Source organism: Callithrix jacchus, chromosome 4 (genome assembly GCF_049354715.1).
Source record: "Callithrix jacchus isolate 240 chromosome 4, calJac240_pri, whole genome shotgun sequence".
NCBI classification, from domain to species: Eukaryota; Metazoa; Chordata; class Mammalia; order Primates; family Cebidae; genus Callithrix; species Callithrix jacchus.
Genome location: NC_133505.1, coordinates 84,766,204 through 84,782,702, shown reverse-complemented (window position 1 = coordinate 84,782,702; position 16,499 = coordinate 84,766,204). Strand labels below are relative to the sequence as shown.

Genomic DNA, 16,499 nt, shown 5'->3' with positions numbered 1-16,499 from the left:
GTTTCAAAAAAAAAAAAATACTTTGTAAATTAAAAGGTAATATTGAGCCTATACCCATCAGTATTTTAATGAAACTCTACATCATAAATAGGTGTTGACATTCATTTATTCCTTCATTAATTCATTCAACAAGCATTTGTTGAATAATGGAAATTCTGCTGTGTTCTTAAGATTCAGCTCTACACAAGGCAATAGAGAAGGCATGTATTTTAGGCTCTGGAGCCTGTATTTGAATCCTAGCTTTGTCTCTTACTTATTGTGTGACTTCGGGAAAATTATGTGACCCTTCCATGCCTTGATTTTGTCTTCAGTGAAATGAAGATATTAATGACATCTAACTCATAGACATGTTTTGGAATGGCGGTTTATAACCTACCTTGGATATGTGTCAGAATTACCCAGAGAGATTTTTTAAAATACCAATACTTCAGCCACTTCTTGGGCTTGGATTCTGACAGCCGACTGATAGTGTCATCATGAGGACACCCAGGTATGGTTTTTCCTGATTCTTTCAAGAGGAGCCCACTATAGGCTTGCAAGTGGAGTTTTGACCAATCATAACTTTCTCTATATTATCCTAAAAGAACACAAAAGGGCCATAATCTTAAATCAGGACACATCCTATAATGAGGAGCCAAAGAACCTGGTCTGTTTGCTATCCTGCCATGAATGATAGCTTGATTCAAGTAGACATTGAAACTATTTCATTGGATATTCCACCAGAGGAGAAACTTACCAAGGATTCAGTGACAGTTCCTATGGAAGATTTATGTCATCAAATTCAGATTGGTACCATGGCAGATATCACCAATACTGATTCAAAACCCATATTTGGCACCAAGAAGCTTTCTCAGGTCCTCTCTGACACAGAAATTGCATACAACATATCAAATTCTGGATGATGCTACTGATGTCTGATGGATAGAAGTAGAGTGTGAGGAAATTAGGTATGCAAACTCACCTGTGCAACCCCCTTGAATCACAAGTTCAGAAGCAAAACATCCCATGAATTCTAAGCCAAAATCATTGCAGCTGGGGGAGAAAATGGCTCCATCCCAAGCTCTGAATGACCCCTCAGTAGTGAGTAACTGATTCCCTAACACTAAATCACCAGAGTTGCTGAGAACTCTGTGAATATCTCTTTCTCTGTTCATGGATATATTATGAGACATTAAATTTGTTTCCTATGGTTGCTGAAACAAATTACCACAAACCTAGTGGCTTAAAACAAAATAAATCTATTATTTTATATTTCTAGAAGTCAGAATTTAGAAACATAGGTCTTATGGGGCTAAAATCAAAGTATTGGCATGGCCACATTCCTTTTAGAAGCTCTAGGGGAAAATCCACTTCTTTGCCTTTTAAAACTTTACAGTCTACCCACATTCCCTGGCTTGTGGCTCCTTTACATCTTCCAAGAAGCAATAACATCATAACCTGTGCCTCCATGGTCATGTATCTTTGAATGACTCTCCTGCCTCCCTCTATCCCTTATAAGAGCTCCTGTAATTGCACTGGGACCACCTGAGTGATCCAGAATAATCTCCCTGTTAAAAATTCTAAATCATATCTGCAAAGTCCCTTTTGCCACACAGGTTAACATATTCCCAAGCTCTAGGGATTAGGATGTGGACACTGGTGGCATGGGACAGAACATGGAATTACAGAGGTCAAGGCAGAGTTTAACTTTCAATGCTGAAGGAACAGTAGGGTGGGTGACTTGAACTTCTCCCTCCCCCTCTTTTGCCACGTATTGAGTTTGGTATATTTAGAATGGATAGCAGATAAAAGAATTGTTAGTCTGTAAATGCCGTGAGACATACAGCTTGATGATTTACAGAAAAAAAATTCTCTTAGCCTTTATAGGATTGAATAGTTCTTAACTTCTATCATTGAGAAGCAGGTTAAATTCCTCTTCCTTTAGGTTTCTACAGAAGTACACTTCACCCTAGAAACAAAGTGCAGTGTGTAGGTTATAACCTACACAGGCCGTCTCTTATTCCTCGGCTTACTCCTGCAGACACTGATTGAAGAAGGGGTTCCCCAACATCTATTTGGTCTGAAATACAGTTGAACCCAAACTGTATCTGAAAATAATCCTTACCTGAGAGTATCCTGCCAGCGACGCAGGATATTTTCTCCACCCCATCACAGGTCTTGCGACAAGGGTGCCTCATTTGCTCAGCCTGCCCTGCTCAACCCCTCTCGGGAGGGAGCATGCAAGCAAAGGAGTGTGGAACCAGAGTCAGTGAGTGCAGGAACTGGCCAGCAGCCCAGCAGGAGCAAACTCCCTTCTCTCAGGTTCACCCAGGCTCCACCCCTAGCAGGAGGGAGCCTGGGAGCGAACAAGTGCAGGAACCAGCTGACCTCTTCCGTGCTGGTAGGAGCAAAGTCCACTGGCAGGAGCTAACTCTGTGCAGCCCCCTTGACCCGGAGGCCGGTGAGTTACAATGCTCTCTTAGGTCTGCCGCCTGCAGATAGCAGTGTGTTATCAGCTCAGTGATCCTTTAGCTTTGTCGCATGTGGTGGCTGCCCTCTGCCAGCAATGGCAAAGGGTCAGTGTGACAGCCTTTTTGGGTACCCATATATGGTACATCCCAAATTCTTGTCCATTGCTCAAAAAGAATGAGGTCACATGGAAAAATAGAAGGATAGTAAATGTGGAGAATTTTATTGAGTGATGAAAGTGGCTCTCAGGGAGAGGGGAACTGGGAGGGGGATGGGAAGAGCAGGTCGCTCTCCTCTGGAGTCAAGCTGCCTCTCTGCCTTTCTCTTCCAAAGTCAAATTGCCTCAATCAGCCACTGTCTCTGAAGTTAAGTTGCCTCACCCGGACGTCCAGCCACTTCTCCCCTCTGCTGGCTGAGTCCGGGGTCCTTATAGACACACGAGGGTGGGGGGCAGGGCAGGCCATAGGTAGTTGCGGAAAAGGCAACATTTGATTGGTAAAAAGACATTATTCAGAAAGAACCAATCAGTAGAGAGCAGGCACACAGGGATGGATATTCTTACTGCGGGCTGTGGTGACTAAGGCTTTTCATCTCAAAGATGGGGTTTTGCCAGGGACCTGCCCCTGTTTGCCTAGAGTTTCTCTGCCTCTGTCACAATCACCAGCACTGGGGAGGTAGGCAAAACAAATGGCAAAGATTTTCCAACCTTTCCATGACTTTTAAATCTGCTGTTTGGATATTCTTAATAAAAAAGTACTGATTTATTTTAATTGTTTTGAGCCTTCCTTATGAGTGAATAATTATACCATGGATTATCTTTTGAACCAGGTAAATACTGCCCTGAAATAGTCTATTTTCAAATATCAGGCTTTAAATAGTTTTGTTTTGCTTTATAAATGAATCTTACTCTGCTGAGCCATAGAGGTCAGGGCAGAATAGCTATTTGAACCAGCTATTCTGAACAGCTATTTGAATAACTTCAGAACTGATGTGTTTTTCTAATGTCTTTAGGGAAGCAGTGTATTTTATTCCTTGCATGTGGTAGGTTATTGTGCACTGCGAAGGCCTGAATTACAATTCCTGATTCTCACAGTGCACAAAAATATTTGCACACTGGAATTCATGGTATGTGGGGCACAAAATAGCCAAAGAAGTTGGCAGATACCATCCAACTTGTGAAATAAAGAGAAAAATCAGTGTAAAAAAATTCCAGCCTGCCTGTTGCCTATTTGCTTTCTCCCACCCCCCAACATATGATTGATCCTGATCCTGATTGATTCTTACTCTGTAACATTGGGAAGCACCTTCCAGCTCTCAACAGCTTCTGAATCTGTGTACATGACCCTTCTCCTCCTAGGTCCAGGAAAACAACTCTTGACATTCACATAATTTCTTCTTTGAGATTCTGAGTTGACCTTGAAAAGTCCAGAACATGGGCAGTCCTCTCCCAGAGCCACCCTGGGCGTCTGTTCTTGGCTGGATAATGCCTTGACAGTCCCAACCTCCAGAGGAAGCCTTTCAGTCCATCCCTGAGCTTGAACCATACTCTGGCTTCCCACATCCAGGATCCTGGCCAAAATTATTGAAGGCATCTAGAGTTTTTTTTTTTTACTTGGAACTCAAGTTGCATGTTTTTCTTATCGAAGTCTAATGTTTGGTTTCTTCTCCATTCTCAGAAACAACATCATCCTCTTCTAGTTGAGAAATCCCTAATTTGACTTAAAATAATGTGTACATTAAAAGATAATAATAATGGAAGCCAATGAAACAAAAATGTGTTTGTGCTATCCAACCTTTTTTCTTAGAAACCTAGCTGGGACTATGATTTTCTTAGCAAACTCCTAAGCCCAGAGAAGTTAAGCATGTACACAACAGCACAAAGCCAGGGGCCTAGCCCAGCAAGATAGAGGGGATGTTTTATGGGAGAGTATTTCAGTGAATGACTGGAGCCTTGATGTCTGGCTCCACCGGGTGCAACTACCCCACTAGAGAATGTATTTGAGTGAAAGAAGGAAGGCTGGATCCAGGCCGCTGTATGATGCTCGTTATGGTGTTATTCAGCGGTTACTAAGGAGTACCTACCTGTTTACTCAGGATGTGTAGCCTCCTGGGTGACAGAACCTCCAGGGCTTTGCCAAACAACAGCTGCAGAAAGGGCAGTGCTTGGAGAGTTGACAGCACTTAAAAAAATTTTAATAGATGCCTATATCTAATACCAAACATTAAATAAGACAGAAATATCAGCCAATAAGATTTATAAAGTATATTTTTTAGTCATGATTTTTAAAAGGGTTTTGAAGACAACAAGGACTGCTTGGCTAAAAATCTTAGTGCAAAGTGCATTGCTGGCCAGCTGGTAATGGCTGAAGAAAGACCAGAGTATAAGTAGGTGGAGCAAATTAACAGCCGGAGTGGGCCTTTAAAAACTTAAAGGACTGCTATTAAAGCTACTCAACTTCAACTTGAACTTACCTTTAATTCTTGATATAACTTTATGAAATATTTATATTTTTGCTCTAATTATTCCCTCTTTTCCTTTTTTCCTCTTCTCCCCATGAAGTAATCAGTTCAATTCTTTGACCAAAATTTATATTATGAGGTATTGTATGTAAATAATGAATTAAAAGAAACCCTTAAAATCCAGACAATGCAGCGACCTGCCCTTTAAGGAAATCACTGCATATAACTGAAATAAAATGCAGGTTCTTCAGGGTAACTGACACCATCATTGAATGATATCTTTATATCAAGTAAATAAAATACCATCTTGTTAAAGAAAATTCATCTCTATCGATATAATTTTCCCAATTTAAAGGCTCAAGTTGATATTAGGGTAGAAAATTGGAACAAAAGGAAAACATTTCTGTAATGTTTGGATTCTGGTCACCCGGAAGAAAACTAGATTCAAAACAATGATTTCTAGGGAAACAAAATTAATTCAAAGTTCTCAGGAAAAACTTTAATAGTTGTTCTGCGAGAAAGCCATTATTACATCTTTAAATAAAAGGGTATTTTTATTGGAAGTCCGTTATAAATAACTTTAAAAAACTGACTTTACCAAAGAGAAAGTAAAAATATTGATAAGGGTTGGGTGTGGCGGCTCATGCTTGTAATCCCAGCACATTGGGAGGCCGAGAGGGGCGGATGACTTGAGGTCAGGAGTTCGAGACCAGCCTGGCCAACACTGCAAAACCCAGTTCCTACTAAAAGTACAGAAAGAATAAACCAGGTGTTGCGGCACATACCTGTAATCCCAGCTACTAGGGAGGCTGAGGCAGAAGAACTGGTTAAACCCAGAGGTGAGCTGAGATTTCACCACTGCATTCCAACCTGGGCGACAGAGTCTCAAAAAATTTTTTTGAAAAGATAGTTATAAGAAATAATCACACATCAGATGATGAAATTCTTTTCCTGGTTTTAAGTTGGGCTTCACATTCACTAACCTCTCTGTTCAGCTGCTGTTTTATGCCACTCTATTCCCAACTTGCTTATTTTTTCATTTAGAATGAATGACACTGCCTGATTATTTAGCACCAAACAGGACTTTCTATCTATTCCTCTGTAGATAAAGTGTTCTAAGTGCAGACCACTAGAAGTTTTTGTGCATACATATATTGGGAGTATGCATTCAGATAATTTTGTTAAAATTGTTTCTATTGATTCAAGAGTTGTGTGGGAAAAAGTGAAGAAAAATCACATAAGCATTTAAATAATTCTGAAGGATTTCAAAAGAGAAATCGTGAGGTTCCTTAACTGCTATGATGGAATTTTGTGTGCATGAAAAAAAGTCAGGAAAAATGCTGGGTGTGCGACCCCTCCTGTAGACCCCTGCCCGGTACCCGATCCCAAGTAAACAGCTCGAGAGTTTGAAGCCGAGGTCAGGTTTATTGGGACCAGCGGGCAGGCCAGGAAAGGAAGGAGATCGGGGCTGGCTGCGACCCCGTAACTGGGGTAGGAGGGTCTTATAGGGGGGTGGACGGGACATGGACACAGGGCTGGCGGAGTGTCGTGGGAGCTTAGGATGGGCTGTCCGTCTCTAGGCAGACTGCTGAGGTGGCTCAGAGGGTTATGTGTCGGTTCAGGATAGGCTGAGGCTTGGCGGGCTTTACTGCTGGAATGGTTGGCTGCTTGTTGTTGCTGGGCAGAACAGAGCAGGCTTGGTGGGCTTTTCTCAGGGCAGCAGGAAGCCTGAGGGGAGGGTGGGGGCAAGAAACCTGGGGGAAAGATGGCGGGACTTTCTACGGAACACTGGGTAGATGTGGTACCAAATCAAAAGTACTACACTAAATAGTGTAAATATGTTTTTCACTATTATAAAGTTCAAAAAACAATCATGCTTTATGTTCCTTATTTTCTTCAAAGAGACTTTTCTCGATTATATTATCATCAATATATAAACATTGACATTTCCATTTTACAAGGTTTGATAAGTTGCCTTGTGTCAAACATATTTTTCTGGCTTCCAGATAACTAGTGCAAGGCCACCATGCCTTTTACGTGGCCTCAGCCACAGGTGATCGCAATTCATGAGGTCAGACCTTGAGCCTCAGACTGCACAGTGCCAAGTGGTTATAACAGGTCCTCAACCCAGGCTGTGCTCCTCTGTCCCATCTACGGCTTCCTTCAAAATCCCTCCATCACCCTCTCGCCTTCTCACAAACTCAGGGATTTTATTGGAAACACATCAAACAAACCATGTAAAGGCAGAATCATCAGTGGTTCTAAAAGTAGGTAGGGAAAACAGCTGGGACTCTTTAATGGCATAAAAAGCCCTGCCTCTCCAGAGCTGGAGCCTCCTCTTCAAGTCATGGTGGATGGAGAGCTCGCTGCCTATCTGGGTCATCTTGCCTGGAATTAAGAGGTAATTACTATCCTGACAGACTACCCCTTACCAGAGATAAACAGGTAGGTGCAGTTGGCCGTAATTATCCCTTTTTCTGTCTCACAAATAACCTGGCACCTTCCCCACCATGGTTAGCAAATCCCAGAAGCCCTAATCATCAAATAATTGTTTGATTGGGACTGGATTAGTCCTCGGAGCTAGAAGTGCCTGATAAGAAAAGGGATATACAGCTCGGAACTAATTATTTTCCTGCTGTAGTTGGTGTTTTAGTAGAAAGAAACCCAGGGTTTTATTAGAATGTTAATGAAGAGATTTTTTCACCTGAGTCTTAATCAGACTATCAGGTTCTATTCTCACAGTATATCTTTCTTTTGCCACACAGCTCTTACCTATTGGTGGGTATTCACTGTATGGAGAGGACAATACAGGTTATGAAAAGAGAGCCTGAGAGTTAAACCTTCTAGACAAGGAAAACAAGCAATTATCTAAAAAATTCTGACCGCTAATCTTTTGTATCCATAAATAACTCAGGTCAAAAATGGGGCTTCTCCTAAATTGTCTTAAAATTGCCTCAATTTCCTTCTTTGCTAGTGGAGATTTCCTTTCATTGTGCTTTTTCAGCTGAAAGGCGTTTCAAACAAAAACGAGGCTGGACATTGTTCTGGAGTCAATAGGGTGGGCGTGAGTTTTCTGAAAGATGAGTGTGACTGCATGTGTTTCTCTTCTCACTGATCCTTGCTCTCAAACAACCCCCGAACGCTGATACTGGTACTCTGGCATTATCTCAGCTTGGCCCTGGACCAAACTGTTACGAAGAAGAGAGTCTGGTGAGGAAGAGAACAGAATCTGTCGTCAGATAGATTCCGGTTCTTATCCTAGCTCTTCTACCAGTTTCCTGTGTGGCCTGTAAATTCATTCATCCCTAATTCAGTTGCTGGTCTGAGAGGATAAGCTAGATAGGATTATGGTGACAGTCTGATACAATAGCATAGATGTAAGCAGCCAAGAATATCCAGGAAATGCGAGCAATAACACTTGATTTCCCTTCTTTACCATATAGGAAGGATGGCCAAACGCCCTTGTTTTCCTCTTGTGTTGCAATAATTACTAACCGAGCTCCAGTGTCCTGGTTAGGATGATAAATTACATGGTTACGCTACACCCAGGTAAAGTTGGGTTTTGATCACGGTCTAACCTACTTTGTGATAACACTCTCTACCTTTGTCAGAGAACTTTACTGGGAAGGAATGAAACTCGTCCAGCCAGTTTAAGCAATGAGTAGAATTCACTGGAAAGGTGCAGAAGTGTTCACAAAACAGTCAGGCTTCATGAGAGGCCAGAACTCAGAAAGTAAAGTTATGTTTTTATCTCGCCAGAGCTGCACGTTCTCCTGACTACTTCTCTCTGCACATCTGGTTTTGTTTTTTAAAGACTACTAGCTTTCATGCTTTAGCATGCATGTAGCCACCATGATCTCCAGCTTTATACCATTCACAAGTCCATCAGACACTGACTAAAGTTAGTTTATAACTCCAACTCCATACTGCTGAGTAGAAGAATGCGTGGGTTGCACAAGTGCATTCCAAATACACTGCCTTGAGTCTGGTATCCACCTATGGTTAAGTCATCTGTGACTGGAGAGGAGATGAGGCCTCATGTGGTTTGCTCCTCCTTTCATAAATCTCTGAGCATTTTCTCTGAGAAGGGAGCATGAGAAAGTTCTCCAAGGTATGCGGGGTGAATAAACAGAGAATGAAGAAAAAAATGGCCTTTAAGTAACTCTACCCTCACATACAATATTCTGGCATCCCACTGAAGCACTTTCCCACTGTCGTTCAGCAAATGTGATTTGTATACTCCCAGAATTCAATCAAACATATACTTTTGGGGTCTCATAACTTCAAGTATTTTCTCTGTGCTGGTTGACAGACATCTAAGCTGTTATCTGTCCTCAAGAGCTCACATTTCACAGTGAATGTCAATGTTCCCTCACCACTGATAGCCAACATGTGTTTCTTTTACCAGAGGCTTCCTGGGACAGGATGCTGGAAACTAGCACTTCTCAAACTTTTCCAATGAAGTGGCCCTTACTGTAGAAAGAATTCATATGCTTAGGGTTCTGAGATTGTAGTGCAAAGTAAATGTGAAATTTCTTGCATTTTAGCTTTTAAACTCAGGTCAATTTGCATCTTACAAAACATTTGTATTTGCTTTGATGTAACTTCTCTTGAATTTTGGAATGAAGCCACTGTTCTCAAACAATGTATAGTAATTCTCCTGTGATTGAGTATCCCAGGCATACTGCCACATACCTATGGGGATGTGCAGGCCCTGGTCTGAGACACATGGATTTAACCCAATGAAAGGGAAATAACAGTAGTGGAAATTTAGGCATCAGAATAAGTCAGTGGGGGATCCATTCTGGTTTGAGGAATTTTTTTTAGCCTCTCAGGTTACCTAACATTTGAACATCTGGATGTAGGGTTAGGTCTGAATAGTATTAATAATTTCTTCCACATTTTAGAGATAGATGTGGATTCTAATTTTAGTTCTAGCTGCATTCTCCCAATCCTCCAGTTAACTAGCTGTGAGATACTGAGCCATTGCTGGACTTCTCTTTACTTCAGTTTTCTTATTTCCGTATTAGAGAGTTTACTAAAGGAATCTGTGGGAATCGAGTGAGGTACCGTATGGTGTCTAGCACATGTTATTTCTCCTCTTATCTTGCATTCCTTTCTTCCATGTGCACATAGATTGCTCTTTTCCCTCCTTTCCCAATAACTTACATTCTTCTTTAGTCATGTAAGTGCACTCTTGTCTCTTCAGTTAAAGTCTCTACTCTGGGGCCTCAGGAAAAAAGAGGGACAGGTAGGACTAAAAATCAGGCTGGATTCCCGCATTTCTGAGAGTCGCTACTTGCTCCCTCTTTCCAAATGTAAATGAAATATTTCTTGAATAGTCATAGACATCCTCCTTTCTTCCCTCTTCTTCTTTCACACACAATACGAAATCCAGATATGAAAAAGATACCATAGAAAGCCAGCAGGAACAATTTCAGAATTGAAGGCTTTAAAGGAGAAGTATCTGAAAGGCCCATCCAATCATGGAGAAGCCATAGATAACTTAGAGAAAGCACCAGTGACGTCCTTCAGGCATCTCCTGGCTCATTCCTCCTGTTTTGTGCCTAGCTTCTGCCTTTCCACCCAGCCCATGGTTCAGTTCCTTTCCCCTGTATCTTCACACCTAGCTCTGGCTCCCACAATCCCACTATAGTAATTTGGGCTGGTTTCTGCTTGTATGGAAGAAAAACAAAGACAGAGGTGGGTTTTGCCTTTGTTGTTAAGACTCTCCTGAAAGACTTTCTCATGGTAAACAATATAACATGGACTCAACTGTGGGATACTAAGGGCTGCAGGCCCTGAAAGAAAGAAGCTCTTTCCATGGCCTTACCCAAACATTATTACCGAAGGGCAGAGCAAGAATGATATAACACCACCTGCACAAAGAGAACCTTGAAACTATAGCACAGTGCCTCCTTCCGAAAATTGTTTTAAAGACATCTCAAAGAAAAAAAACCCAGTAGTTTCTTGAAGACCCTTAGATTCAAGGCAGTGTAAAGAGGGCCAATGTATCAGCCGACAGCAACTCACTCATCTCCTTCCTCTGCCCCTACATACTCACATAAGGTAGAATCCTAAGGCAGAGGGGTAGCAGGAAGAATAATGACTTTTAAAAGGGCCAATATCACAGCATATGGAGCAAGTGCCTCCGTTAATGGAGAAGCAGGCATTTGTTAATCAGCTTTTGTCACAATAATGCTGCATAATAAGCCACCCCACTGTTCAGCGGCTTACGATAAGAAGCATTTCTTCTCATACTCATAGGTCTGGAAATCAGCTCAGGCTCTGCTGATCTAAGTTCAGGCCAGCCGGGCTTGGCTTCAGGCTGCAGGTTGGGCTGAAGACTGCTCCATATTGTTGGTTCTGAGTCCTAGGTTGAAGAGGCAGTGGCTAAAGGGAGCCCCTTGTAGTGGATCACAGGGGCTCAAGAGCTGAGCCAAACAGAGCAAGCACATTTGAGGACTCTACAAGAACAACGTCCACTAATATTTCTTTGGCCAAAGCTAGTGTCATGGTCAAGCCTGAAGTCAACGAGGCTAAGGAATTATAATCTATCCCAAGAAGGAGCATAAGTTGAGTGACTGTTTTCTGAACAATAACCCATTCTGTCACACCAGGTTTAGGCACGTGTGGTTCCCACCACCACCAATTCGTTGAACACTAGAAGCTCAGAGTTGGAGGGAAAGTTAATGATCAGCCAGATCGAATTTCCCCCTATAATACAGGGACATTCTCCACAATATTTTTGAGAGGTGGTGATGGAGCTTCAGTTTTAGCCTGTCCACTTGACCTAGAACTTCCACTATCTTTGAAAAAGAAGTTTATAAACTTCCCATTTAGAAAAATGTCCCTTAAATAGTACATAAACCTGCTTCCTTCTTCCGTTCATGTAGCTTGTATCTGGATCTGAAGCCACACATAAACATTTGATCCCTCGTCCAGAGGGTGGCCTTAATAAGGGTCCGCCTAAGCAGGCCATGGGCTCTGTCATAGGTCTCACTATGAATGGGATCTAGAATCCAGTTCAAATCCCAGCCCCACCATTTACAGCTGTGCGTGTTTACCATGTGTCTCCCTTTCATTCATCCATAAAATGGAGATAATAATATCTGTACTATTAGATAGTGTTAGTCTTCAGCAAGTTAACGCCTGGAACACACTGTAGTAAGTACCTGGTAAACATTGGCTATTGTATTACAGGGCTGAAAAAAATAATTATTACCTCAGTCTTCTTCAGACAAATAATCTGTGTTTTTTCTACTGTTGTATACAAGTTTCCTTCTCCTTATTCTCTAACTTAACACTATTTGTCAGCGTGATTCCATTACAAAAGGGACACCATCCACATTCTCCCTCACTTTTAGGCCAGCCAGCTTCTCAGTACATGCAGCCCAAAATAGTGCCAGACCTTCTGCTGCCTGCACATTATTAACTCACCCAATCACTCCTTCTCCTCCAACACTGGGAATTACAATTTGACATGAGATTTTTGGCAAGGACACAGAGGCAAACTACATCTTTAGGGGATGTAATATGCAAGTTTAGAGCAGAGAAGAAAGCTCTGGACTGAAGTTAGAAATTTGAGAATCATTGCCCAGCATTAGGTATGGTGAAAATTGATCCAGTGAGAAAGCATAGAGTAAAAAGAGCTGAAAATTGGGAAAGGAAAACTACTCACAATCTGTAAATAAGGCCAAGAGAATGACTACATGTCCTTTCAATGTCATCACGAATAATTGTCAGGCCCACTCATGAGTTATTTAATTTTCTAGGAAAATATATCATTGTTTAACTTTGCTTTTTTACTATTAATTAAGGGCTTTGATTCTGTGACATTCCCTTCACTTATACATCTGTGTTTGGTAGAGATGCAAATGATTTCTAACCTGTAGAAAAGAAAATCCCAAAGGCTAATGAGAACATTAACCAGAACAGTACCCAAATTGCAATTGTATACTTTTATTAAAAGGACTACGTAAACCCCAGTGCCTTATATCTTCTTAGAATCAGCTTTAGCACTTTGTTGGTTCCATCATTAGTTACTGAGCTGAATAAAACCCTTGGCACATGTTTATTCTCTATTTATAACAGAATTTATGTTTTGACTTCTGAGAATTGCTTGGTGAAAGAGTGAGCAGTGAAAGAACTGTACCTTGAACATCTTCAGCAGTCCTTGAGACAGCCATTTTCCTGGCTGCAAATCCACTATTACCATGCCTGCTTTTCTCTTTGCTTGCATTTATCCATTCTTTAAAAAGTGTTACTGGAAAACTATTTAGTACAAGGCATCGTGTAAAGCTCAGGGCATGGGGGAGAGAAGTTGAAATGTGAAAACAATACCATTGAGATATTAATGGGCTATGGAGGAAAACAGACAAATTGAAAGGAAACCATAATATGAAAAATGCCACCCAGGAAGAATGCTAGGAAGTATATGAGAAGGGTTGGCAGTAGGCTCTGAATGATGACAGGGACTGTGGGAAATGGAAATGAAAAGAAAGGATGAAAGCAAGAAAACAAGGGTGAGACAGAGAAAAAGAAGGTGTCAAGAGGGATTTTCTAAATGTTTTTGTGACATTCAAATGTCCTTTGTTTTGGTAGTCTCTACTCTGCCAGTTTCGATTCTGTGAGAATGAATCCTCAGCTCATACCTTAGCTAGGAACCCAAGGGGCTCACAGTGCTTCCTGCCTATTTTCCCTGAAGGCACAGAAATGGTTCATGGTCACAGAATCTCCTGATTTGTTATCACCCTCCTCATTCTAGAACACAGAGGAGTATCACATTCAGCCCAGTCCCTGCATCTGTCCCTTCACATTGTTGTGGTCATGTCCCATCAAAATTCTTAAGTTGAAATCCTAATCCCCAGTGTGATGAAGAAGGGCCATGACAAGGTGATTAGGTCATGAGGGTGGAGCCCTCATGAATGGGATTAGTGCCCATATAAAAGAGGCCCCAGAGAGCTGCACTGCCCCTTCAATCATGTGAGGACACAGCTAGAAGGCACCATCTATGAATCAGAAAGTGGGCCCTCAATGGACACTAAACCTGTCAACACCTTGTTCTTATACTTCCAGCTTCAGAAATATGAGAAATAAATTGATGTTTTTAACAAGCTACCCAGTTTGTGGTATTTTGTTACAGTAGCCAGAATAGACGAAGACAACATCCGTATGAGATTTAAGATTTATGTGTTAAGAACGAAAGTTTATCTTAACTGTTGAAAAAGAAAATTAATCACTATAAAAACAGAAGTAAAAAAAATAGTTACATCTGGGTTTCTTGGTATGTTTTTCTGAGAAGGTGGCTTTGAAACTCACACATAAAATGGACAAGCCAACCAGCCCAAAGTGGGCTTTCAAGATGATGCTCCTAAGTGAGTCTGTGCTAAATCAGCCGAGGCAGTCCTTTTCTGTGCCCTGCTCAGTGCTAAAAGGCTCATACTTTGTACCAGACATTGTGCTAGCTCCTTTCACCTGCTCATTCTTAATTCTCACAATAGCCCAGTAGGATTGTTCTTTCCATTTTACAAAAGAGCAAAGCAACTGTCATAAAAAGTATGTCGAGTGCCAAAGGTCACGGAACTGGGGTTTTAACCCAGACCTTCCAACTTAAAGTGCACAAAACTTGTACTTTAAAGCAATTAGGCACAAGTGCTATTTCCTATTCGGGATTTTGGGCTCCATTGGTAGGTTCCTGTGCCTCCACATTCCTCATATGCATTGGGGATTACTGGCCACATTCTTACTGTGCCAAAAGGAGACCCTGGAGCTCTAGGCCTTTTAATATTATTTATTCCCTACCCCCGGTCCAGGACCTTTACTCTTAGAACTTCCTACTAATTCCTCAGAGTATATTATTTAAAAATCTTCATTGCTTATTTAAAATCTTCATTGTCAGAAGGCATCTAACTAGATTGTGCCATTGATATAACTACATACTTAGTCAGGTACTAGAAATAGGATTCCAATTTATAGGAACCAGATCAGGGATCTTCCCCAAAACCAAATGACCCTTTCTTTGCCTCCAGAAGGAACCTGGTGTTTTACATCTACACAGTTAATTTTGTTTCAACAAATATTTATCAAATGTGTATTACACACCAAGCACTGCTCTGTGCTAGAAATCACTAGGGATGCTAACATGTGAAAGATGTAGTCCCTGCCTCAAGATTATGTTTCCTAGCATCTACTAGGGAAGGTCAGACATGTGCAAAGTGCTACTAGTTGATGGTCTGAGGACTCTGTGGGCATCTAAATGGGCATAGCCTGTTTGGAGGACAATTTGGCAATATCTACCAACATTTAAAATATGCGTATTCTTTGATTTAGCAATTTTACATCTCTAAATTTATCCATAGAAATGGTCACATACATGAGGATATATTTAAATGTGCATAGCAGGTTTGTTTTTAACAATAGATGTCAGAAAACAAATGCCCATCCAAATATTACATTGAAAACAACAAATTACCTTTTTATGTACTGACATGAACTTTTGTCCAAGTATAATCTTCATAGATAATTCCAAAACAATGTAGAGAATGGTTTCACTTATTTTAAAAAGTAACTTCTATTATGTGTATGTACATGTGCATGCATGTGTGTAAATGTCCAAAGAAAGCTCTGGGTGAACACACATGAAATTGTTCACAGGACTTGCTTCTGGAGACAGAAGTAGGAACAGTGTTGGGGTGAAGATGGCCTTTCACTCTTTGTTATATATATGTCTGTGTAATTTAAATTATTTTTCATTACCTTAAATATCAATTTAAAATAACTGAAAAGTTGCCCCATGAGAAAAGCACAATGTGCTTTAGGGCTTTGGAAAGGTGAGAGCAGAAATCCTGGAAAAATCTCACAGCAGGTGAAGACATACATTTAGGTTAGGCGACAAAGAATGGAGAGAAGGGGTTTAGATGAGAAAGTATTCCAGGTGAGGAAATGGAGTGAGCAGAAGGATACCATGCATTCTGCCAGGAGCATTTTGGTGGCAGCTAGCAGAGGGCTTGGATGCTCAGGTTGTCCTTAATGACCTGGCCAATTGTTGAAGCAATATCATCTCTGAGAAACTTGCTGTGATTCTACTTTTTGATCTGATCTTTTATGTGTTTGCCCATTGTTTGGATTACTGTAGGTGCCAGATAAGTTTGTGATAGAATAATAGCAAACATGGAGTTCTGCTTAAAACAAGAAAATCAACCTTAAAACAATTTTTTAAAATGCAAGTGACTTTAGTGGTAGCTGAATTCATGCCCAATTGCCTCAAGAAGTCCAGGTATAAAACAGAAAAGTTTTGTCTTTTAATAACCTACAAAGACCAAGGGAATTGAGTTATCTGCTAATTCTTCAGTGCATAGTATTTTGTGCACATTTCATCATAGCACTTACTAAACTTACTAAACTCACTCTAATTGACTACCCAACTTGACTACATATCTTTTGGCAGCAAGAAAGATGCTTCTCCTCCTGTCCGCTCCCCTCTTTTCCCCCTCTCCTCTCCTCTCCTCTCTCTCTTTCTTTTTTTCTTTCTTTTTTAAATCTACTGGGTTTAGTAAACAAAATAGATGATCCAAGAAATGTTGAATAAA

At 41.0% G+C, this 16,499-nt stretch overlaps 1 protein-coding gene and 1 long non-coding RNA gene across 13 annotated transcripts in view; one reads left to right on the top strand and one right to left on the bottom strand.

The window, feature by feature from the left end:
• LOC144582171 (uncharacterized) overlaps positions 1-2,267 on the bottom strand; it is a 131,678-nt gene extending 129,411 nt beyond the window's left edge. For 11 of the 12 annotated variants that reach the window (XR_013534364.1, XR_013534354.1, XR_013534361.1 and 8 more), the window contains exon 1: positions 2,105-2,267. Coding sequence is in view for 5 of the 12 variants with exons in the window: in XM_078369613.1 (XP_078225739.1) it covers positions 2,105-2,177 (73 nt within the window). In the remaining 7 variants the exon portion in view is untranslated. Of the gene's footprint in view, positions 1-376; positions 578-2,104 lie in introns of all 12 variants that reach the window. The other variant, XR_013534359.1, reaches the window with a different exon arrangement.
• Positions 2,268-2,364: 97 nt separating this feature from the next.
• LOC103792516 (uncharacterized) overlaps positions 2,365-16,499 on the top strand; it is a 60,185-nt gene continuing 46,050 nt past the window's right edge. The window contains exon 1 of the long non-coding RNA XR_001911333.4: positions 2,365-2,440. This is a non-coding gene — a long non-coding RNA (uncharacterized LOC103792516). The remainder of the gene's footprint in view (positions 2,441-16,499) is intronic.